The sequence below is a fragment of the Calidris pugnax genome, unplaced genomic scaffold (genome assembly GCF_001431845.1).
Source record: "Calidris pugnax isolate Ruff unplaced genomic scaffold, ASM143184v1 scaffold133, whole genome shotgun sequence".
Classification (NCBI taxonomy): Eukaryota; Metazoa; Chordata; class Aves; order Charadriiformes; family Scolopacidae; genus Calidris; species Calidris pugnax.
Window position 1 is genome coordinate 5,287,513 of NW_015090977.1, and position 25,648 is coordinate 5,313,160.

Here is a 25,648-nt window from a genome sequence, read left to right on the forward strand (position 1 = left end):
AGAACTTTACAGAAAGATTGTTTCTACTAAAATTAATCCAAACTCTCACTGCAGAACTCCTAGTGATGATGCTTAAAGAGATGCAGTTAAGACCTTAATGTGAAGCAAAACTACTTATTTTAATAGATTATCTGTACACACACACTTGGTAAAGGCCATCTCTGAGTAGAAAGCTGCAGAATAGGTGTGTGCTCCCCAGAGATCATATCCCTTCCCTTTCCCACAAAAATCCTATAAAACCAAAGCAAAAAGGGAATTTCATATCCCGGCCATGGTCTCTGCCTAAGCAGCTCTGGTTCCCATTTTCATTTCTTGCATTTCTCCTACTTTCCCTTCTCTGGATGTACGTCAATGCCCTTAAGGTGCTGAAAAAGCTAAGTTACTCCACATGGAGTAGAAAGGGGAAAGCTCTCCAACTTCCACACAGTTCAATATTTCAGAACACTCTGAAGTTTTGCTTCCTGCATCACTTCAGCTCTTTGGAGCAAGGTCAATTTCCCTGGGACAGTGGGATTTGTGAACTCCTCTATGACACTTGTCTGAAGGAGACTGACATTGACCCTGACAAAGTTAATTCTACATAATGATAATTCTACATGAGAAACACACACAGTGGTCTCCGTGGAGAATCCTCCTTCTTGGTACATAGGTAGGACAAGGGCAAAGCTCTGCTGGCAGCCTTACTCCTGAGGCAACTAATTGACTGTGGGCTCAAAACCAGCCCCACAATACAGGATGGTCACTAATGGGCCAGGTCCTATCCTAATTAGGGCTCAAAAAGGTTTACTTTTGTCTGTGGGCATTTGAAGTGGAGACTCCAGGACCAAGAGAAGATGGCTTTTACAACACCAGAATCCGTTATCCAAAGAAACTGCTCCTCCACTATAAAACATTTCCTAAAAACCATAAAACAGAACAGGGTGCCAAGATGACTCCTGCCTGAAGCACCAACCTTTTCTCTGTAACTCTATTCCAGCTCCTGTGCTCCACCAGCCTCCACTCTCTGTCCCTGTCAGTCCAGGGATGGGACAAGTGCCAGCTGAGTCTAGCTTCCTACCCTTGGTCCAGCCCAGGAGAGGGACATCTCCATATTGAAGGAAAAGCAGCAAGCTCCACCTGGGCAAACAAGAACATGAAACCAGGCTGCAGACTTGGAAAGATGATCTGAAAGGGGAGATTTGGTGAGAAGAAAAGATGTAGGGATAGTGAGGGACAACACATGGAAGAATCTACAGCATCCTGCCCCAGGCTACACAATTCCTGGCTGCAGCCCCTGTCCCTGAGCACCAAACACTTCAGATGAGTTAAGGCCCTGGCCAGGGTACTACTACAGAGCTGGATCTCTGCTTCTTTCCATCTGTTTGTACTTGAACTGGTCAAGAGTCTCACAAAAGAAAAAGCACCTCTAAAAAGCCATGAACAGGAGAAAACTGGGACACTGCAAGTGGATATCCTAGAAGCAGGAGTGAGGACAAACTTTGGCTGACAGAGCAGTTAGAGATGTAATAACACTCTCCTCCTATATTTAATACCCATTAAAGAAGAAAAAAAGACAGACAGCTATGTACAAAAACAATCACTCAATCAAAAGCTGAAAAAGGTCCCTAAGGCCACCTCGGCCTGTGCAAGGGATTGGAAGGATGCAGTGGAAGTTTTAATTGCTTGAGTACTCTTACTACAACAAAGCATTCCAGTGGAAGCACCTACTTCACAGCCTTGCTGCACACAATCCTTTGGCTTATTGATCTCTGAAGATGTTCTAACAATTTGTGGTGCAGTTCATTCCTAAGTATCACAAGGTTTGTCACAATCTGCAGAGCACATTAACTGCTCTGAGGACACTGGACACCTTGTGAGTCGCTCACTATATTCACCTCCCGTATAATGTTTTGCAAACAGCGTAGCAGGGTGCAAATGCAGAGAAATAATGAAGCAAAAAGGTCATTCTCTGCTGGTAGGGACAAAGGGACCAGAAACAATTGATGCAAATACATCCAAATGAAGAGTCTTGCTATGATCCTGAAAAGCGGGACAGCAAGAAGGGCCTGGGCAAACTGGGACTTTCTAATCACAAACATCAGGTCAGGACAGGAAAGTCATGGTTCCAGAAGAGATCTGACATCTCTATCACATTCAGGAAAGTTGACTTGATTGATGTATTGTCAAAAAGCCAGGTATATAAAAGAGAATCAAGGCTTGGGGCTTGTCCACTTGAGCTTGTGGATACCAAAAAGAAGCCTTCCCTTCCCAGTACACTACCACTGTGGACACTTCAGGTTAACGAAACCACAGAAACATCCCCCCCTTTGGAAACAAGAGCATCTCTGCATGCACTGAAACCAGAGTGAAATAGTTGTTCACTGTATCTCCAAACTGTCTCTACAGCAACAAGAACAGAACAACTTTTATACCATCAGTTGCCATCTCTGCTCGCCGAGCATTAGAAGTTGTCTCCAGTGACCTGCAGTGTAGACAGCTTCCAGGAAACACAGTAATGTGATTATGGGTTAGAAAAAGATTATGAGAGACCCAGGTATGATAAGAGTTAGATTCAGACACAGTCATTAGCCTGAAGCAGAAGCCTTGCCCTCAAGAGGACACACAGACGGCAGAGCAGGTCTCTGGGGAGAGCAAGGTGCTCTTCAGGTGAGAAGAGGCATAGTATCTTGAGCCAGAAAAAGAGTCTGCAACAGGCATCTACCTAGACAGAGAAAAGAAATTTTAGATTGCAGCATGCTATAATGGAGATGACTGCAAAAGCTAAGAGAACTTGAGACCAAATACCAGTTGAAACGGAAGAATATCCTTGCCAAATTCCTTCACTTGAGGACTGTGCAATTAGGCCAGGAAAAGCACAACAGAATATGCTACAGAGAATAGCCCTGCACCGGCTTGTTAACCCAGCAGGCCCCTTCCATCGCCAAAGTCTGCATTTCATAGCAGGTACCTGAAGGGTATGGATTACACCAGGTGGTAAGCCAACAATTCCGATCTCATCAGGAAATTAAGCCCAGGCCAACTATGGGGAACTGTGTATTTTAATACAAGTCACTAGAGTAGCCTGGCTCTCATTAGCAGGGGAACATGTCCTGGGAAGCAGTGGAGTCATGCCCAAATAACTGATGATGGACAGGACACAAGCGATGTCCTCATGACCTGGGCTCTGCAGCACCTGTAAGAACCATCCTCTGAGCTTGCAAGGTTTTAGTCCCCAGGTGTGAGATTGCCCGTAACACACCACCATTCACACGCAGAGCAGCAGCAGAGGCTCCAGAGAGAAACCCAACTAACAAAATCAAACCAACAAGGCTGCTGTAAATAGGGTCCAACTTACCCTTAAACCTAAGGCCCGTGCAACCCCACTAGGGACTCCAGGGATGTTGCTGAGACTGTAAATAGCAAAATACTTCTGAAAATCAACCATCTGGGCACCACAGTGGAGTTCTTCTCTTTCCCTTACTACCCCATAAAACAAAGTAACCCAAAATAGCAAAGCAGTTTTTGAAAAGGTTGCCGTATATCACCCGTCTGACCTTGCCTGAGTCATGACTGGACCCAGGAGTCTTCCTCTCTAGTTCTGGGCTCTAAGTAGATGGCTACACTGCTTCCCTCGAGACCAGCGAGGCAGAAATAGGAAATGAAATGGAGAACAGGGAGGAAATTCCATCTCCCAACACAAAAAAATTAAGAGGCAGTCACAGAATTCTCCTGGTAAGAGGTAAAGAAATACGTATGCATGCAAGAGTGAAGGCTAGAGACACAGAAATATCTTGTTAAATTTTTACAGTTTAACCACTGAACAAGCTACTTTCTCTCCATAATTTATACCTGAATTGTGTGTCTAGACATGACATCATTTTAAGGTATGCCTTGTGTTCTGTGGTAAGTTTACAATAACCAGAACTTATAATTGCTGTGGTTCAGGTCAGCAAAAGCGGAAAAAATATCCAAAGCCCCTTCTAAGCAGCTGTTCTTGGTAATCGTTTTAGTCTGTTGTTTTCTGTCAAGGAGACAAGGCCTAGCAAATGCTAAAAGCCCACATTAAACCAACTCCCCTTCCTAAGAGTGACAAATACCATAGATAATCTCCAATTCTCAGGCAGCTTTATTTGGTATGGTTCGTATTAAAACAGCGAGGGGCAGCCAGATAAGCAAGGGCAATAAAACCATCTACTGTCTGCCTACAGAGATTGACAGCTACAGCCACACTAGGCCCTGCCATATGCCCATACAATAAAACAGTTATCCAAATAGAGTAAAATAAGCTTGTGGGTCTCAGGTGGGATAACAACAAATACCAGCGTATTCTTACTATTGAGACATAAATCCCGAGGCTATAAAAAGCTGGAACCACAGCGTAGTTAACATGCACCAGCCACTCTTCCTAGAGGAATGAACCCCGTGGTGATAAGGGCTGCTGGCCAAGTGACTTTAATCACACGAGGAGTTGCAATCACTGCCCTGGAGAGCGTGGCCTGAAGCATCTTATTGCGTCAATGAAGTGGAATTTAGACATTGGGATGGAGGGAAAAAAAAAACCACAAAAAACCTGCAACCTGAACACTAAATGATGTTTTGGTTTGGGTTATTTACTGGCATTGTGGGGATGCTGGATGCCAGTGCCAGCCAAGGAGGAGCAAGAGCTCAGGTCAGAGCACACAGGAGGATGCCTCAGCGTGCATCAAAACTGTCTTCATGGCAGTAAGCACAGAGTGCTCCCTGATCACTCCCATGATGTCACATCCAAGGCAACCCAAAGATCCTAAAGAGAAACGTGGATCTGCAGATGCATTGGGTGGAACTCATAGTCCTTATCTGTGCCTTTTGAGATGCATGTCATGGCACACACAGGGAAATTATTTATTTTTAGAATAAAATAGTCCCAGTTGGAAGGGACCTACAGCAATCATTAGTCCAACTGCCAACTGTTGGTTTTTTGGGGTTTTTTTTGACAGAAACATTACCATTAGTAAGAATGAAATACTCATGAAGGTTCTATCACACAGCACACACCATGCCTCTTCCTGTTATCTCAATGGGAAGACAAGTTATAGCCCCGAAGATATCCAAAGTAAGGTCAAAGACAATGGGCAGCAGCCCTGGATAAGAGTTATAGAGAATGAAGTAAGGAAAATTCTAAGTCAAAAGGATACATCACAACTATTGTTGACATCTAAAAGGCATAAAAGACTGTCCAAAATCCAGCTGTCATCACCAGCCAGGAAAGACTCAAAAGACATGAGACTCGACAACACTGTCCTTTTTCCTCTGTGTCACACCAGTGATCCAGTCCAGACCACACAAGTGCTCACAGTTACAAAAATGTGAGTGGGTAGAATCAACGTATTTATGTGTTTTAAAATAAAATCACCTTTCCCTTCCAAACAGGTCCCACAGAGTTTTGTTATACTACTTTTTCTACATATACAAACATAAGCAGTCCAACTCTCCCATCATCTGTATTAGCCAGAAAAACACTTGGTGCTTCTTAGCTCTTCCAACACCCACTCATAAACAAGGAACCCTTTCAGCTAAGAGCAAACAGGAGACAGCCCATGGTACTGCACTGACAGGGCTAGATAAGAGGCTGATTATTGCACCCAAACTGAAGCAAGCTTCTATTCACCTGGTCAATGCAGACACAAAGCTAGTGCATCCACACCAGGATCAATCTCATTGATTTAACGTCAAATCACACAGGGATCTGTGCCAGAACAAGGGATTTAACATAGAACATTACAGATCACACACACACACCAGGGACTCAAACCTGGACCAGCAAACCCAGCACACCATTGTAATGCAGGGTTTGTGCAGAGCTACCCTGGTTATTCACAAGAAGCAGCCCACAGTGTCACATCATTCAGTGCCATGGTGAGAGCTGGAGAGCAAAGGAAAACCATGACAGATGCTGGCCAAGACTGCCCTGAGACAGCTGATGCTCGTGAGCAGCAGTGAAAAGGAAGAGAAAACAGCCCCTGCTTTTCAGTGCCAGATAAGTAAAAAACAATGGTGGGATCCTGTGAGCAGTGGTGTTCTCAAGGGAGCAAGCACATTCCTGCCCAAATGGTGCAGGTGACCCATTATATCCTCTGTCCCAACCTGAATGTACATTAGGGTCTACAGCTGGCTTATAATGAAAATCTGAAGTCATCAGGGCTGTTCTGGCTTCAGCTCTTGTTAAAGATGTTGAACATCAGCCCAGGTTTGGTCAAAAGGTTACACAGGTTTTCAAATCATTCCAACTCGCAGTGACCAAAGGTTGATTTAGGGTTTGCTGTCAGAGCATACTCACATTTACAGTTCTACAAGCTGCCATAAAAAGCCAGGTGAAGATCAGAGTTTCTGCTGATTTGAGATATAAATGAGGTATGAAACCATGTGGATTGGAAAAAGGATACTCACTCATTTTGGAATCATCACAACTCCAAGGACAAAGGATTGATAAATAATTAGCTTTTGATATACTTCAGGAATATGGTCCTCTTCTCCTATCAGCTTTTAATGAGTCTGAAGAGTGAAACTTACTTTCTGCTTCCTTTCCTGCTTAAATTAACAAAGACTAAAGCTTTACGCTGAACTTGTAGCAAAAACAGATTCCAGGGTGAAGGTTTCTATTCTAGAGCTTATAATAGTCACAATTGTCCAGGTCTAGGAGACCAGTGCTGAGTGTGAAAGGACACTCAAAAAAAAGAAGAGAGAGAGACTAGAAAAAGTCTCCACTAGCCATTAATAGAGCCATCTAAATGCTCATTTATATTTCCCCATGAAGCGTATGAAGGATCTTGTTATTTACATTGTTCTGTTAAGAGCTTACAGTTTTATGGTTAGCATCCTAACTACCACTGCTAGTATTCATTTTGCTTCGCAGGGCAAAAATGATGCCTTTGGACAGACACATTATACTATAAATGAATTTGAACTACTCGCATAGCGTAGAGAACGGCTTATTTTCCTGTGTGACCAATAAAAAGCTGCTGTCTTGCTGCAAGTGCTAATATTAAGACAAAAGCAAGAATCTTCAAGTTTATGTTATGTTAAACATAAACCAACACCCATCCTCTGCATCCCACCCAGACAGCCTAGATGCAATAGAAATAACTGCTTATTTATGTTTCCACGAGGACTAGCAAGGACACAGCAGAAGGACAGTGTTCAAGGCATCTTTGGCAGATCACACTGGGAGATGCGTTTAGCAGATAAAACAACTGGAGAATGCTTGAAAAGCCACTGTTTGCTTAATCACTTGAGGCTAAGTTTGAAAAGATCAAATAAGACAAGTTTAGGAGTAGCTTGTTCCCCTTTTTTAATGGGCTATAATATTTTACAGTGCAAAGCCCTGCAGCAATACTACAAGCTGCAGCATTTGGAGCCATCACTACGCGAGTACTACGAGCCATATGGATTTAACAACTCTCACCACCAGTAAAGAGAAAACCAGAACCTTTGTTACTTAAGCACAGGCCTCTATCATTGAAGTTAAAAAACACTGGTTGACAACAGCAATTGTTTTATATCTGTCTCCTAAATTGGCCACTGGAGAAGAACTAATTAACCAAGATACTTCACAATTTCCGTCAGTGTCTCAGTGGTACCACTGCAGTTTCTACAGCTTGTGGTGTAGAAAACACTCCCTTTCCATGACAACAAGGCCTGACACCTTCAACAGAGACCTCTGGCACTTGATCTGAGGACACACATTTGACAGTCACTGGCAGCAGGAAGTAGTCGTCTAATTAAAGTCCATTTCATGAAACATTTCTTGAGGTTTTTGAAAATGAAGGACCATGTAGCAATCAACATGGGCCCCAGTGTTTTCCACAGTGGACACACACCAAAGACCTCTCTAGCATTACTGCTACAAAAGTCATCATTTATTAAACAAATTAAACATCAAATTCTGGATTCTCAATGCCTCTGTTTTCTTCTCTCATTTTTTGTAACAGGGAGTGTATTTTGTTTACAGAAAAAGAAAAAATGTTGGACTTTCTTCAACCATCTCTTAGTATCTCCACAAGCAGGTAAGGACCAAAGCATCTTCTAGTCCCATACTTTAATAATCCTTCTGACTTTGTTAGAATTGCTGCCCAAATTAATTTAAGCTGTTGCCTTGGGCAATCCTACACCCCACTCTGTTCATCACTATAGTGCTCTTCTGCTGGATCTGCCTGCAGTAGAGGCATCAGCCAGCCACGGCATTGCAAGGCTTAATGAACAGCAAATAAGAGTCATGAGCATTATTAGTTTTGTGCGTTATTCATTTGATGGTATTAGCAACCAGAAAACTGCAAATGTTACAAGAATTTTCCTGTGAAGGAAGAACACATGTGAGATGTGGTTGCATCTGTAGCATGACCCTGATGTTGCCTTTCTCATGTGCTGCACCCATTGCTACGCATCTTGAAACATCTGTGCCTTTTAGTGACTGATTATCCAGAGACACGCAACAGTGCTCAGTATCTATAAGAGGCCGGGGACTGAACCCTGAGTTTATTACAGAAAAGAGCTGGAGTAAGCTGCTTGCCAGAAATCCAAACTCTAGCCAACAAGTCCCTCCAGGCTCACTTGGAAAGGTCTTGTAACCTCATTGCCGTATGCCTGCTGGGCTCAAAATGAAATGCAAACTTGCATGTTACTTGTGGATTTGGATGCATTATCCAAGGAGGAGACAAATCAGGAGCCTGAGCAAGAAGTGTATCTTATGAGTCCAGAATAAAATTTATCAGTCTTTAATGAACTTCATGATATGGGATTTTCACAGAGTCATTCCTTAACATCTTTCCTGCTTTGGTGGTTGGGGGACCTAGTGCAACCTGATTAAATGGTGATGTTTCACTCTAACACATTTTGAAGAAGTCCTTTATTAAATGTTGTTCAAAAACGAACTCATAGTGCATAGAATCATAGCTGATTTCTTCAGAAAGTTCACCAGCAAGTTTTTCCCAGCCTGCATTTATTTAGGAACTGTAAAGTTGCTAAAGACCCATCTGACAAGTGACTGCAGTGTAAAGAACACAACCAGGATATCTTGCAATGCTAGGATTGTTTTAGGAACTGATTAAATGTTTCCTACTCTTCTTAATCACATGCATGTAGCCATTAGAATGAGTCTATACCTACTTCATGTCCAGCTTTTGAAAAACAAGAGTTAGCCCTTAGTGACTACTAATTATGTTATTTTTAGAAAAGCTCATTTGTGCTGATGCTATTTCCAGTTGCAGTAACAAGGCTGAAGTTATAGTAAGTGCTGATACTTGACCTGACAAACACTGACACACACATATGTGCACCCCTAAACATAAATAACATTTTAAATGTTATGTGTCTCATGGATGCATTACTAGTAAACATTACACTGGGTTAGCCTATTTGTAGCACCAGATTCCAGGATGGCATTTCTTCTCCCGAGTTTAGAGCAGAGCTTCATTCTACCATCTTCCATAAACTCCATTCCCTCCCCTGGGATCCCGCTGCCTTCAGAGCCTCCTATTCAAAAATCTGTGCATTAGATTATTCCTGCCTCTGGGACTGACCTCGACCAAATCTCACTTCATGGATTTCTGCCCAGCTCTACGATTTAATCAAGATTTCACTCCATTTTAATCCTAGTCTACCATGTATTCCCAGTGCTGCTCACCCTCTAGCACACACTCCCCTGATTAGAAGGCTCTCACCATTTCCTTACACCAACTTTAAAATGAAACATCAAGTGATACCAGACTGAGAACAGTCTCTGGTACAACTCCATCTGACACCTCTGCCCAAGCTGACACAGGCTGAACCCTTACTAATTACAGCACAGGGTTTCTTTTGAGTGAATTGTGTATTTCCAAGTTGCTCCATATAATGCACATTCCCAGAGCTTCCCAAATGGAGCTGTACTAACTTTGCTGTTTTTATCCTGCTGACTAGCTCAGAGGGGAGACGTAGTGTTGGAATGACATGCATGGAACATGCTTTAGTCTAGCACTTCTCCCTGTTAAGCTGAAATTCAACTCCACTAGAAACTATTATTTAGAGGAACACTTTTAGTTCCCTTCTAATAACAAGCAACAGAATAAATCTAGGATTTAGCAACATGCGAATTTGGCACCTACCTTGATTTCACATTAAGGTCTTCTACAAAACATGAAACCAGTCTCAGACTTCTCTGGCAAATTCACCTCTGTTCCCACTCCTGGGTTTGCAGTCCCAATTCCACCTGCATCCCAATCCCTTGCAATCCTATTTCCACATGGGAAAGCATCCCAGAGTAGTTGTTAACAGTTACACTGGGGACTTAGATTCCCCAGTAAATCTCTTCTTCTGCCTGAAGAAAGCTTCTATGGGGATGAGGCTTATCCTGCTCAGGTACTGCACCTGCATGAACTCTGTTACATTGATGTTTTTGAGCAGCCCACAACTGGAATTAGTTATTAGTTATCACAGAAAACACAAATGGTGTTGTACCAATTGCATTAACTCATTTAATGAAAAACCTAGTTAAAAAAATAAAAAATAAAAGAGGCAGCAAGGTTCCCTAAGGAATAAACAGAAAGATCTCCATCTGCCTCACCCCAAAGCTTGGCTCCAGTTCAGCTTGCTACCAACTGCACCGCTCCCTGTATACTCTACGGTCTTCTTCAGCCTTTCCCCCTTGTCTTACAACACCATATACCCTTCTTACCACTTACACACACAAACAGCTTGCACTGTCAACAGCTTTGTTTGAAATTACTAGAAAACTCTTTGCAGAAAGAGTGCATTGACCTGTCCATCTGCTGTCTGTGGAAAGTTGGCAATGAAGCCTCCTGTCGTAAGGAATTTCCTTTACTCTCACGTCTTTAAATCTCAGCAGTATAAGACATTCCTCCAGCACTCCCAAAATGACAAATTGTTATTAGAACAGCTCTGCACAGGAATCTTAGAACTCTTGTGGTGCAAAGTGTGTTCTTGTCTCTCCTCCAGTATGTGACAAGACAGAAATAAGAGATGGCAGCAGGACTCTGAAACCAGAGTCACACCTAGAGGTGAAGATTTTTTCTAGGGATGAAAACCAGAATCGTTCCCCTCAGCTCTCCCTCATCCTCACCAACGTTCACATCTGCACAAGTCTCCACTGCTGCCAGGGGCAGAAATGCAGGGTAATTAAATAGATTACTGAATCATAAGAATGGAGATGGCACTCTGCATACCAGGCATTACTTGGCTGCTCAGATATTCTCCTGGAAGAAATTCAGCAAGTTCTTCCTCAAGGAACCATCCCATTCAACACTGTTTGACAGCAATGTTAAGTCCAAACATTTCATAACTAAGCCCTTGAAAAATGATGAACTGTAATTTCATAAGCGTTATGCTCAAAAATTAAACACAAAACACCTTGTTAAATGGGCAATAGCCTTGCAAATTCAGTGAAGGAAGGAAGATACTCTTCTTCATTGCCACTCAATTGTGGGCATTTCATATCGAAGGCCTAGGCCTCATTTCCTAGTTAAAAAAAGTTTCCTGATTTAATAAAAATCAAACAATTTATTGCAGCAGCAAGGAAGCTGAGATACAGTTTCAGTGGGTGGTTTTAATTCTTCTTCCATTGTTATCTATAATTCACTTGAAAGGCATCAAAACGAACAGTGGACACCAATTAGGAATTATTCCTCTCATTTAGCACTTCCATATGCGACCGGGAGCGTGGTGTGCACTCCCAAAATTGTCAGCTTTTGTTATAAACACAACCCCACCCTTCCCCTACCACCTCGGACAGGAATTTCTGTAGAAAAGAAAAAGAGGGCGGAGTTTTTCAGGAGAATGTTTTTCATTGTTTTGGTACTAACTACATTTGCAGGACTGACAGCATAAGGTGTCACATCCTTCTTTTAACAGGAGAGGACATGAGCTTTCCAGTGTGCTCTGCATTCAGTCCAAAGTCCTTATCCTGGATGGAACTGGTGGCTTTGCTAAGTCCCCCCATCTTCTGGCTATTTTCACATGGCTCTTAATAATAGCAACAATCTGGTCTGTTTACAAAAAATTACTTCCCAGTTCATCAGCTCTTACTTGCTCTGTCACTGAAGCAGGTAAAAAGAATCTCAAGAGACTCCCAGCTTCAAGGCAGAACCATCCCATGCCACCTCTAACAAGCAAAAATGAAGACCCTGCCCAATTTCATAGACCGCCTAATCTAATAATTCGCCAGTTTTGGCTTTTCCAGCAATTCCAGGATAAGGATTGCTACTCTACCTGTTCTCATACACTGAAGACAGTTGCATGGAAGATGAAAGCAAAAGTTCTTTAGGAAGCAGCACCATCAGGGCCATGGAAGAACCATACCTGGCATCTGTTCTTGCAATGGCAGAACCTACTTTATTAAAGCAGTAAGAGCTCAGAAGATCAAGTCAACTACTGAGGACTTCCTTCTCAAATCTAACCTTATAGAATCATAGAATTGCCCAGGCCGGAAGGGACCTCCAAAGGCCATCTAGTCCGACCTCCCCACAGTCAGCAGGGACACCCCCAACTAGACCAGGTTGCCCAGGGCCTCATCGAGCCTCTCCTTGAATATCTCCAGGGAAGGGGCCTCAACCACCTCCCTGGGCAACCTGTTCCAGTGCTCCACCACCCTCACAGTGAAGAGCCCTCTCCTAATCTCAGTCTAACCTTCTCCTGCTGCACCCCACCATTTCCCAGAAGACAGCTATCAATTAATTATACCAGCACCTACAGACAAGGCAGAAGTCATTAAAGAAGCCTCACATGCTTGTCTCCTGACAGCACTTGGCAGAACCCTTCCAGCGTGGTGAGAGTGATCCAGGCAGAGCAGATGCCCACAGAGCTTCACAGCCTGCTCCTGTGTTAGCCCTGCCCAAGGTAAGGTTACATTCACTCCTAGTTGGAGATAAAACAAATTAATAGGAAAGCCATTAATTAGAAATAGGCAGGTCTATCACTTGTGAATTCACAAAAACACAGCAGCAGAAACAGAAAGCATCCAAAATATTTGGGGAAACAAACAAATAGCTTACCAAAATAAAAAAGAATCTCTACATACCACAGTAATTTGATGGAAGCTAAAAAAAATGGGGCAATGTAACAGCACAGCATACAGCTTTTCTAATTATGTAGATAACATCTGCAGATATTTAGCACTCCAAATATTTTGACATTAGGTGCTGAATAAAATTCTCCTTTTCAGATTAAAAACATCCAAAAAAAAGTGAAACTACTTAGATGCTGGAATGCAGCATCAAAGCTGTTGGAAATCTGACAAGGACTCTTTTTTTTTTTTTTGACTGTGTATTGAAAGAGAAGATGAACATTTAGAAATTGTTCAAGTAGTCACCCAGCACCGATGCCAAAAAGCGCTCTCAGCAGGCTGTGTATTCTTCCAACAGTGACCACACGCTCCAAGAACTCCTCAGAAAATTTGATCAAGGGTGACACACACATGTTCTGCCTGAAGCCAGAGGTTGCTGAGTGGTCAGCGTGGTGGTGGGAGCAGAAAAGAATTGGGTGACACATCGTAGAGTCGTTTGGGAAACTTCTGGTGGACCTTCTGCCTTGTATTGAAGAGGCCACCAGAAACACAAGCAGAAGAAGGTGCAATGTATGGAAGAGCAGGAGGCATATGCTATGGAAGGAAATGTCAGGGTACATACTACCCAACACCTGTGTGTTACTGGTACACAAACATCATTACTCAGAAAAGCTACTTTCATGCATCAGCAACTCCATCAAGAGTTATCAACATGTTTTGATGTTTTTTCATGAAAAATTTTTGAAGGTTACAGAGTTAGTTACCGCATTTTACTACCTACTTACCAATTGTTTTACTAACTAGATAATTATTAGGAAATTCAGGTTACATGTAATAGTCTATGACATGTGTTCACATAATTCACTTGTATCTAATTAACATTAAACTTTGGAATGAGAAGATATTTTTAGAAGCAAGTTTGCTATAAGGAACTGTTGGACTTCGATTCAAAGGTCCCAAAATGAGAGTGAAGACACATTTCACTACTGAATTACTGAGCCAGTCTCTAGAAGAAACCTACATACATACAATGGTCTGTGCTAGATCTAAACTTGAAGGGAAGGTACCTCAGTCTGCAATATATTCACAGCATAACCCTGCCCTGCTAACTGGAGATAACCACCTCTGGGAGAGTTTCACTGTCCAAGTGGAAGCTTTTGCTTTGATTGTGGTAAGAGTCAGGCCCTTAAGTGGGAAAACATCACTGTACCAGGATTTAGCAGCAACAGGAACAGACAGTGCAATGCCTCTCTGACCCCCCACTGCCTTCTCATGTGTTTTCTCAGTTTCTAAGGGCAAGATGAAAAATGCTCAGCAGCAGCAAAGAGCTCTGCTTCTTGCTGTATGTGAGACACAGACTTAGCTCCCCTGCTTCCAAACAGTGGCTACAAGGAAGAGGAAGGGACATGAGGAATTGAATTACTTGACAAAAGGGAAAACACTCACAAAAGCTCAGCTCCTGAAGAGAACTACGTGATATTATGGGCAATGTTACTCCATAATCTTCACACTGTGTTTTCCCATAGATTGACAGTTCTGTTTTACAGTTCACAGAGGAGCAAACCAAGTCCTGGAGACATAAGGACACCACTTTGAACACCCCTCCTTCTAGAGCACTTCAATGAGCTTTCAAAATTTCAGGTCTCTAGTTTTGATGTTCATTCTCACGGCCTCATCAAATACCATCTCATGATTGCATTTGCTGGTTTAAGACTTCCCCAGCAGTGTTGCTCTGCATCTCTCATCCTGGGACAAAGAAGTTTTGCAAACCAGTGTGAGCTATCATATGAAGAAAAGCCCTTATTTTCTTATGCTGCCTTGAAACACATGGAAATCTAAGAGATTTGAAAAATATCAGGATTACAAGATGCAAACAATAGTTATTAGAAGTAGATAAAAATATTCTGAGAACTGAAATGAGGAGTGGAAAAAAAAAAAAAGGAAGTTCTCAAATTAAGCCATTACTTGAACAAGGCTGCTCAAATTTCCTATCCTACTTGTATTCTTATGGAATAAAAAAAAAAAGTAAGCCTGGAATCACAACGGTATCACTTTAGAGGTGCCGAGGTTACTCTTGGAGCTGCTTCTTGCCCAAACAGCTAAGCTGTCTAACATCAATCTGCTTCTGGGGTAAATACAATACTGGCTACTGTCCCAAATCCAAGCAATACAAACAAACAAGAAAGAAATCTATGTGAGATTTGTAAAGTGAAATAAGACCTTGCCTAGCTGGAGAGTTCCAGGGCAGTGCTGAGCCCCTGAACTTGCTGGGGACACTTTTCCTCTCCCAAGAGATCGCACTTGGCTTTGAACTTTCAGCCATATAGGAAAAAAAAGCTGAGTTGAAATGTCAGCATCATCTTGGATTCAAATCAATCAGCTTGATGCATGATTGCAATAGCTAAACCACTTCACCTCTGCACTGCCCTCGTCCATATGTTCTTTATATCAGCAGTCAGCAGACTGGGTGGCTCAGTGGATTCATTTCCTGTCCTAGGCTTGGGCTCTAGTTTAAACAAAACAAAAAAATCCTGAAACTGAAAAATAAAAATTAGCATCTACTGACAGTTAAATTTGCCAGACTTGTTTGCATCAAGTCTCTTTCTCCATCCAAGAAAGCTTGAAGAAACCCTTCGGGAACCCTGGTACAACTGGTGATTTTTAACTATCTAGTCAATTAGCTGGTCACAGTTCTAACAAAACAAAACGAAAAAAACAGAATTGGAGACCTTTCAAATATTGACATACCTTTGGGTGAGGGGAAAGCAATGAAGGGAAGAGGGGAGAGCCCCAAGCAGTGTCAACTTAAAAAAGGAAATAGATTGGAAGCAGCCATCCCCTGCTCAGTAAATTAATAGCCCGCTGAGTAGCAAAAATCTCCACCTACTTTTAGAGCTAGGCGTCCTCCAGACGATGCTGCTCTTTATCAGCTACAATGCACGAGTTAAATTCCCAAGATAATTTAAATCTAAACAATGTGCAGCCTTCAGCATTGATGGAGGTGCCTGCCAGCTGGTGACAGTTAAGTGGTTACTTTCTCAAGCTAAACTTATTAGGTAAGGGTCAAGACATTTTGTAAGACTCGAATTGCATTTAACAGCTTGCTCTATCAGTGTGCAGTACATTACTGCCAAAGGGGAGTTTTCTCATTGAAGGTGTGTTACAGCAAACCAGTCTCACCAGAGTTTGCCATGCTTTGGGGCTAGACATCCGTGCTGGGTGATTTTCTGTACAAAAGAAAAGCTGACCTGCCATTTGGGAGATAACACAGAAGTATGTCAGAAATAGATGCGCTGCAGCCATTGAATGATTGCAAGTTCTTTGACTTGCTTTACTTGGTTCACCCTCCCACCATCTTATCTTCCCCCATAAAATGCTAAAAGAAATAAAACAAATTTAAAAAGGGCCAGGAAAACCTCATAAAAGGACAGTTAGTGAAAAACCTCCACCAGCTACACTGGCTCCCCCAAAGACACTGTTCCAGAACAGCACAAAAAAAGGAACAAATATCAGCCCTTCTCCCTGGGGATTAAAGCAGCAATTAATAGATAGGATCTCTCAAGTCTGAAGATGCAACCACCACCACCAGTCTGAAGAAGGGACCCCACAGCTGTACCCATCACACAATTCTCCAAAGTGCTTGATCAATCCATCATTATCTCCTGGCTTAGTCTGTGCTACTCATGAAAATGCGACCTCACTATTCCAAGGCCCATCAGGAAAGAAAAAAGAAAAGCTTTTTCCTTCAGTCTCTTGAAAGAGGAGACACCTTGAAGCAGAAGCTCAGAGCCACTGTAGTTGCCGTTCTGCTGACAGTGGAGAACAATAGTGACTGTCAGAGAATTGGAGCCTTTGCAACACAGCAAGGAGGCAAGTTAAAAATAGTCCAGGTCCAATCTGCCTTCAATCATACCTACCTCACATCAACTTCAAAAACACCAGCTGCACATACAAATGAAATGAAATATTGAGGTGAAATCTAACTAAAACCAAAAATAGATGAAAGCATTTTGAGTTTCTACGCTGCTAATTTGCTGTGGCTTTGTAATTGTGCTGGTTTTGTTTTGTTTCAGTTTAGTTTTCTGTTTCCTTTTGTCTGCTGTTTCCAGAAAGGACCCACACAAATGTAAGCATCCTACCCTCTCAGAGGAACTGTATTTGTAGTAGGAGAGGGTGCAGAAAGGACATAGTACAAAAGGCTGTATATCAGGTTGCCAAAAAGGCCTAAAGAACTCTTCTCAGCCTCTTAGAATTCCAAGTGACACTAACATTAAGGATCAATATAAGGAGCAAGTAAGTACTTCAATTTTAAAATTGATGCCTCTGGACAGCTTGAGGTGCCCCACACCCCACTAGCGTCAATACTACTGCTAGAAATTCAGTGGCACAACCCTGCTCTACTAGAGAGGGGTCTTTTTTTATTTATTTTCCTCTTTCTTTCAAGAATATGGGACTATCAGTAGTGCCAGATGTTTTAGGGAGGAAAAAAAAAAAAGGTAAAAAGAATCTCACACATGAAAGCGAGGGCTTGCTACTGGCTTTCTGCTCACACTCCACAGACCATATCCAAGCCCAAAAGAACAGTTCCACCTTGAAAACTGACTGCATAAAATTGTCACCTCGTTCCACAGACCTGCTCCTGTGAGATCGCTGCTGACTTTCTCAAACAAGCTTATGTTGGCTTTTTATTTCCACTGAACTCTGCTGAGACAGATCTGGCACCGCGGGAGGGAGCTGGATTCTCTCCTTTACACCAGCAGCACCACTAAGCTGTAATTATTCACACCTGTCCAAACCTACAGGCAGGAACGGGCTGCACACACCGGCTTCTCGGGTCCCTGGTCAGATCCTCGGCCAGGCTGAGGAATAACAGGTTTGCCACAGTCTTTGCATCCCTCTCCCCTGCAGTGACACGTAAAAATCTGAGCTGTGCTCAGCAGCTTTTCTTTCCCAGGTTCACTTCTCTTAGCAGCCTGCTAAAATGCAAAGCGCTGTCCTGCAGACTGCAATTTAGGGTGACTTTGCCACTTTTTAAGACTTTTCTTGAGCTTCTGGGAAACTATTGTTTCCTCAGGAGCCTGAAGCCAGCTGCTGTCTGCAACCATCATTCTTTGTGACTGTAACGAGACAACTTCCTAGTTAGAGATTTTCATGAATTGTGTGATTAGCACCAAGAGCTTGCAGCACAAAGAAAACAAGGTGAAGCTCGAAACAGCAGAGTTTTAGAGATGTTGGACACCCTGGTCACCCCCCGCAATGACTCTTCACCCCCCAGCAGGGGCAGGCTGTGTGACCTGATGCAAATGAACAGAAAACTCAAGGCTTAGTTCCTCTCCCATTCATAAACTATGAACACTCATGACACAGATTCAGCAGATGCTTTCACACCTAAACCTGAAACCTCAATAGAGAAGGAGCAGTTTCAAAGCCCTAGAAGCAACAGTTGAAGCAGAAAACATCAGAAAGGAAAGTGCAAGAGGCATCCTTTTTGTCCATCATGATGAGAAAAGGAAAAGACTTTTCTTTCTTCCAGTTCTGGAAAGAGCCCTGTGTTTTTCTCCGTGAAAGATCAGATGCCAAATCCAGAACTGTGTTTTCACACACACTGTGCAACCTGAATGTTGCACCAATAGGTCAGGGGGTGGGAAGGGAAGTCAGAGGTGCCCAATTTAATTCAAAGCTCTCTGGAAACACAGATATTATTTGCATCCAGACCTTACAGGCATAACTCTTACAAGCAGCCATCCAGGGACCAGCTTTCATCAGCTACAGCAGCTGATGGTGATGACAGGGGGATATGGAGGATAATGCAGTGACAAAGAGAAAGTGCATTTTCTGAAGGACTGTGTAATGAGGATGCCAAGCATGAGCACATCCATAAACAGGTGATTCCTGAGTAACCATTTCCTCATTTCTTTCCCCCTCTTTGTTCAGGCTTCTTTGCAGGCATTCAGCCTGCTCTGTTTTCCAAGACCACCTGACAGAGCTTGTGTGTGAGCAGTCAAATAATGACCGGAGTGTAGAGATAAGGTGATTTGTGCCTGCGTTTGAGAGGTGTAAAGCAAATTAAGGAGTAAAACCCAACTCAACCCAGCCAGACCATCTGCACATCCCCTTGCTGCTGTGTAAGGGCAGGTGTATTGCTGGATAACTTACCCTCCTCACAGTTGCTCCCCGTGAAGCCAGGACAGCACCTCCACTCCAGCGTGGTCACAGTTCGGTACGACATTTTGTACGTGGGCCTGATGAGAGTCCTGTAACTAACACAAACAAGAAGTCAGCAAAATGCACTTACCTACTCAAGGGTGGTGTTGCTACTAATTCATAGCACGTCTTCCTGCCTGGATATACCCCCAGAGCACCCAGCCACCCCCAGCTGCAGAAAAAGGAGACACAAAACAACAGAGCAAGGGTTTACCACAGTGTCAATCTGTATTTGACAGCCCTTATTTTTCCTCCTTAAGTCCTCATACTCTTCTGGCTTTTCCCCACACCACTCCCCCAAAAAACACCAGTATCCTTTGTGGGGGTATCATTACTACAAATTCATTGCAAGTAGCAGATTGATGACTCTTGTTGCCCTCACTACCTCCATGTGGATTTCTCCAATGTCAGACAAAGGATGGCATTAGCCTTTCCTCACTCAATAGTGATAGTGTTTCCAAAACATTACTTTAACAAGAATTGCATAAGTCTATCAAGTGTCATCTCTTCTTCCACCCACACCACACAGAACTGGGGTGTATCAACACATCAGCATGACGAAGGTCATCATGCTACAACATTACAGCAGTGATCTGCATGGAGTCTTTTCCAGCTAGCTGATCTGTGCCTCAGTTTTCCTCACCACACTCTTCCTCACCACAGCAGATGCTCTGTAGGACATGTTGTTAGTTCTGTGTACAGCACCCAGCACCCCCAGGGTCCCAGTTCAAGCACAAGCTCTGCCATACCCCACTGGAAACTTAAGGGCTACCTGCAGACGCACGCAGACCCATGCAAGGCACCAATGATTCTGAAGTCAACGCAAAACAGTTGCATAAATGCCAGTTTTTCCCTTTAAAACAGCAGCTCTTCCAAGCTGGCAAATCAGAATTTTCCCACAATACAGCCAGACAAGTCACTGCTGCTATTCATGAAGCTAAAAGCAAACACAGAAGTCGTACTCTACAAGCTCCCCTCAAAATTCCTACCCTTATTTAACAGCCAAAGGAATTTGGCAGGCACGGGGAGAGGCTGAAGCTTTGGGATTACAGTGTTGCAGGCTGAAGCTTTGTGCTGCTCTCCCAAGGCCAGGCAGACACAAGCCTGGAGCACCCGTGTCTCCTCCAGGGAAGAGCCTCCTCCCGCAGTGCCGAGAGCCACCAGGAGACGGAGCGCTGCCCCAGCCCGCTCCGCTGGCAGCACTGCCCAGCACAAGGCCAGGCACAAGGCCAGAAGGGAGCTAAAAATTGAATAAATCTCATCCAAACCCCTCCAAGGGGCAGCAGGCAGAGGTGTACATCCAGGCTGGCACCGCTGTGACATTGGTACAGTTATTCCGAAGAGCAGTAACAAAGACTTGCCAGGAGAGGCTGCCCATGTACGCCTTGGAAAGAAGGCAGCAGCTCAGCTGTGGTTAACGCAGTTTTTGGGAAACTAATTTCTCAGTGAGCTGTTGCTGATTATTTGTGCCAGCTGCCAAACACAGAAACCAACCTCCCCTATAGCCACCGGAGAGGAGGGCTGCATAAGCTTCCTCCTGAGCACGTGGCTGCCTGCACTTGGAACAGCATCGCCCAGCGATGGGAGAGCAGCGCTGCCTCCTGAGAACATTACATCCTCACCCTCCAAGCTGCCAAAAAGCACAGCCAGTTACTGCTAGTACTGACAACTGCGATCCAGGCACTTGTCTAATGCGGGCTGGACAGAGCCAGCTCATCCCACCTAGTTCCTTGCACTTCTGCCTCCAAAGATATTCAGGAGTTTGCAGTCACAAGTGAGCGTGAGGACTTGGCACCACGTTGATGTAGACAGACCTTCAGTGCTTTTTCACCCCGAGACCTAAGGCACGAAGACTTCGAGTGTCTTGCTGAGGGTCGCTCAGAACAGCTCTGGCAAAGTTCAGGAACTGAATCCAAGTCTCCCAACTCCTGGTCCTGGCATTGGACTCAAGACATCTTTCCACACGTAAGCCCCAAACCATCAGTCTGAAGTTCATGACTTTGTCACTAACACCACAGCTGGATTTGACCTTGAGATGAAAGTCTCCAGCCCTGTTACCAGTGTCCAGAGCCAGCTAGGCTCCAACCACACTGTGATTTTAAAACCATGTTTCTGCCAACACCAAGATGTTAAAGCTCTCTCAAACTTCATTATGAAGTGTGGAGAGTGGCTTGAGCCAGACTGGAATCTTGGCAGCAGTTCTGTGTCGGGGAAGTAGCTATAGTTTAATCCTCAAACGAGCAAGGACTTCTCAGGGCATGACAAACGTGGAGCTCAGCTGTCACAGCCTACCACCCACCCTGAATTTCCTGGAAGAGTCCTGATGTTTGCAGCTCTGCTCAGCATTGTGCAGTCAGGCATGTGAAGTGGTCCCAGCTTGCTGGCTCCAATTTGCTCTAACATTGCTCTGATCTTCGTAGCACCATTTTTCTTCAATCATATGACATGGCACCAAGGTCTGCATCATGCAGATTTCTGACTGCTGTTCCAGGAGGGGAACAAAACCAAATCCTTTAACAAAGCATCACCACTGTCTGATACCTGAATTGTTGCAATTGAAGAAGAGGGAAAAAAAAAACATGGGGAAAGGAGAAGAAAAGAAGATACCTGTTAAAGATCAGAAGCCTCAGAATGGAAACGGGTGGAAAACACAACCAGCAGAAAAAGAGATTGGTAGCAGAATAGGAAAGCTTTTCCTTTGGATGTCACCCAAGCCACAAACACTGTCATAGAAATCTGCAAAACCACAGTAAGAGAAGAGGTTAGGATGAGCTACAACCTGCATCTCTTTGCTTCCTAGACAGCCAAAGGGTGTGCTCAGCAGACACAGTCTCCTCCAGCAAAAGGCTTCCAAGCACTCCACAGAGAAGCAAACGACCAGGGCCTGCAACTCTACTGCAAGAGATGGGCGTCATTTACCAACACATTTGCTGAGGCTCATGGCAACGTCCTAGGGAGTGCAGAAACACTGAGGGAAGAACCCAGAAAAAAATAATTAATCAACTAATGGTCACTGCGGTTGACTGACCAGAAATTGGTAATTTGGGGAAGGAGCACGAGATGGCCGATTAACTGATTTGAAGGTAGAAATACTGGAGAGGTCAGGACACACTGAGGGATGGCAGCCAACAAGTCTCACACCTCAGCTCACAAGGATATGTTCCCCTCGCTCTCAAGGAAGTGTCACTGAATACAACAGCCAGACATGACACAAGGAATGGAGAGAGTCTCACATTCTTGGATCAGAGCCTCAAAAGTCAGGTCAAAGAGAAAGGCGTGATCTCTGCCACAACCCAAGCAGGACAGCCTGTCACCAACAGGAAATACCTTCCCCCCCTTCATGGATTTCCCCTGCCCTTTGACATTTACAAACAAAGTTGTTTGTACACGAAGCCCACAAGAGATGGAAGGCGTGAAACTCATTTCCACATCACAAGAGATGGTTTTGTTAGTGTGATTCATTCAGCCATTGCACTTTGTGCCCGAGGAGACCTTGGTGACCTTCAGAGGCTTCTATTCATTTTTATTCATTTACTGGTGGGTTTCAAGATAACCAGAGAATGAACTTGCCTTTTTGACTGGCAAAGAATCTGGAAACCAAGGAATCCAAGCTTTCTTTTACTTACTACTGTCATGGCAATGAAGTCACATATCAACCCTGTCCAACCCTGTACGTATAACTAGCATATTTTCTTTCAAATAGGGACAATACATCTTACTATAATTAAGTGCTACTTCTGCATTAAAAGAAGACCAGAACAATGCTCGTTGTAGTTTCTCTAGTTTTTAGTACCTATGGCCTGATTTACAGACATGCCAAGAATCTAAAATTCCCCACAGAAAATCAAGATGGTCTGAAATCAGGCTTCAAATACATCAGGTTAAGTAACTGAATCTTGAAGTACTTCATTGCTCTGGAAAGAAGGAAGGTTGGAAAGAGCTGGGCAAGAATTGACATAGAAAAGAGTATCTCGTGGGTGTATCCAGAGGGTCCATTTCTCAGAAGCTTTCAAGAACATATTTGGCTCTCAACACCACCATCCACACTCCAGACAGACTATCACAACTATCCTCCTAAAGCCTACCAGATACTGATTGCACCAGGTGGCTTCTCTATGGAATACAGACAAAATAATATCACCTCAAACCAGTGCCACAGTTGATGCAGGAAGGAGGAGTACCTTTGCCACCATGTTTGGACTCACAAGCATGGCAGAGGCCATGACTCCATCACTCCATGAATCAGACCTGTGCTCCTTTTTTTCCTGCAGCCTCAGCCCTTCCAGCTTCCCTAGCACAAAGGCAGTAGTTCCCTGGAAAATAATGTAACCGGGAGTTTCAAATATGCTCCTGTAGACATGGAATAAAAACCAAAACCCGCAGCTGCAGGAGTGTTGGAGGCCATTGTACGTGTCTTGCCTTTGCCAAAGAGGAGGAAGAGGATTGTGTTTAGCTCTGAGCACGTCTGGTTTGCACAACTTATCAAGATCCCAAAAGCCAGAAAACAGAAACTTATACACCACCCATCCCAAGTTGTACAGAGCAATACTTTACAGTCTCTTGGTCTCCCTCAAAGACAACAAAGGACACAAAGAGATATGTTTCTACACCAGATTAATCATCAGCTCCTGTCTTTATTAACAATTAGATGTCAGTGCTATCACAGAGCAACACTGCACTTCCCTACCAGCAAGAAGGAAGAGTACCCAGTCAGCACGTCTGGGCAAGATCAAAAGGCCTTCAATGAGCAGCCTGAGGACACCTGCACCTATGCACAATCTACAAACAGATGGCCCTCCACCTGTGCCCAGCCAGCAGCACACAGGTTCCTTTCTCAAAGCACAGCCATTCACATTATTCCTAGACCTGAGGACACATCTTTATGCCACAGTTCTAATCCCTTATACACCCAGGGCCTCCATCTATCCTGTTCCCAGGGTCACTGTTCATCCTACATTTATACCCTGTATGTGGATGGGAGAGCAGGCATCTTTTTCCAAGCGTATGACTCTGTATCTTGGAGAAAAATAAGGGAATTAAACACATAAACCAGTTTGTGTATAACAGGACTTCAAATAGCAACCCTAATGCACTGGAATAAGCTCTGGGATTTATTATTCAATTGACTGGAAAGAAAGAAAGAAAGAGAAGGATTTCCCTGTGGCATTACTGCTTCTGAAACTGAGGAGAAACATCAGCTACAGGCCAATCTCCTGGGTGACAGATCCCCAACTTCTCTTACTGACCCTGTAGCAATAGAGTCTTCAAAAGCAGAGAAGACCAAAATGGATGAGCCCACAGAATTCCTTCTTTGTTATTCTGCAAACTAGCTTGTAAAATCCCTCTGGGAGCAGAAATGTGCTCAGTTTAAATGCAAACAAGAAGAAAGAAAACCCAACATTCAAAAACACCAAACAGCAAGAATGATCCATGCAAGATCTGTAGCCTCCTTATGTTAAAAACATCATCAAAAGCACAAAGCATTTGTGATAAGCCAAAGCAGCTACAATACTGAAAGGGGAAAAAAATGAAGCAATGACTAGCAGTTGGAAAGGGCATCACAACCCAGCTGTGCTGCAAGAGTGCTTTTCCCTTCCATCTCTTTCACTTTGAGTGATGTTTGAAGTGACAGATGAGTAACTTCATGTTTGGGGTTCCACTGGCTCTTGCTAAAGTACCAGGTGAGTCCATTCCTGCACAGGACAACTATAGGTTTCCAGGGGAACCTCCAGATTCTCTGAAGCCAGGAAGAGCTGCAGAGACAGGATGCTCAAAGGCTGGAGTGAAATAGTTATGTGACCACTGAGTACAGCTAAAAATAACAGGATAAAAACCTCACACAACCGTGCTGGGAACATTCCATTTTTCTAGGATGAAACAAGAGGAGATGATCAGAATATCCTGCCACAATCTAAAGCAGTGTGGGTCCAGAGCCGAGAGGGGGATTTTCACAGCAACAGCAGTTTGAAGCAGAAAACGTTTGTCTTCTGAAGACTGTAAGAGTGCATGGTCTGCCAGGCTCTTCACATTCATTTACCTCCCAAGATACTGACCACCATGACAATCACATGCAAATACTCTAATCAAAATCAGGGCGATTTTGGCTAATTAGCATATAGCAGGAAGTTGTCCTATTCTCAAAGTCATGAAAAACAGTAAGAAAGAAGTAGTACTGTTCTTGTCTCATAGGTGAGGTGGCATCATGTGACCTAAGGCACAGGAAGTCACAAAAGCTCCAGCAACTGAATGCAAGTCTTAAATTCTCACCTGGCCTGTGAGACCACCCTTCTCTCTGGGCTTCAATGGGTTTAGCATCCTGAGCATGACAGGATGGTGCCTTGGCCTGCAGCGGCTGCAGCAAAATGATTGCTCAGGAGAAGGGTTACAATTCAGATGCTGGGGTTTACTGAGAGCTGGGTGCAACCATACAGGCAG

At 43.7% G+C, this 25,648-nt stretch overlaps 1 protein-coding gene across 7 annotated transcripts in view; it reads right to left on the minus strand.

The window, feature by feature from the left end:
• COL26A1 (collagen, type XXVI, alpha 1) overlaps positions 1-25,648 on the minus strand; it is a 174,803-nt gene that overhangs the window by 119,012 nt on the left and 30,143 nt on the right. For 5 of the 7 annotated variants that reach the window (XM_014952973.1, XM_014952976.1, XM_014952975.1 and 2 more), the window contains exon 3: positions 19,166-19,269. In XM_014952973.1, coding sequence (XP_014808459.1) covers positions 19,166-19,269 — 104 coding nt within the window. The remainder of the gene's footprint in view (positions 1-19,165; positions 19,270-25,648) is intronic. The other 2 variants (XM_014952977.1, XM_014952971.1) reach the window with 1 other exon arrangement.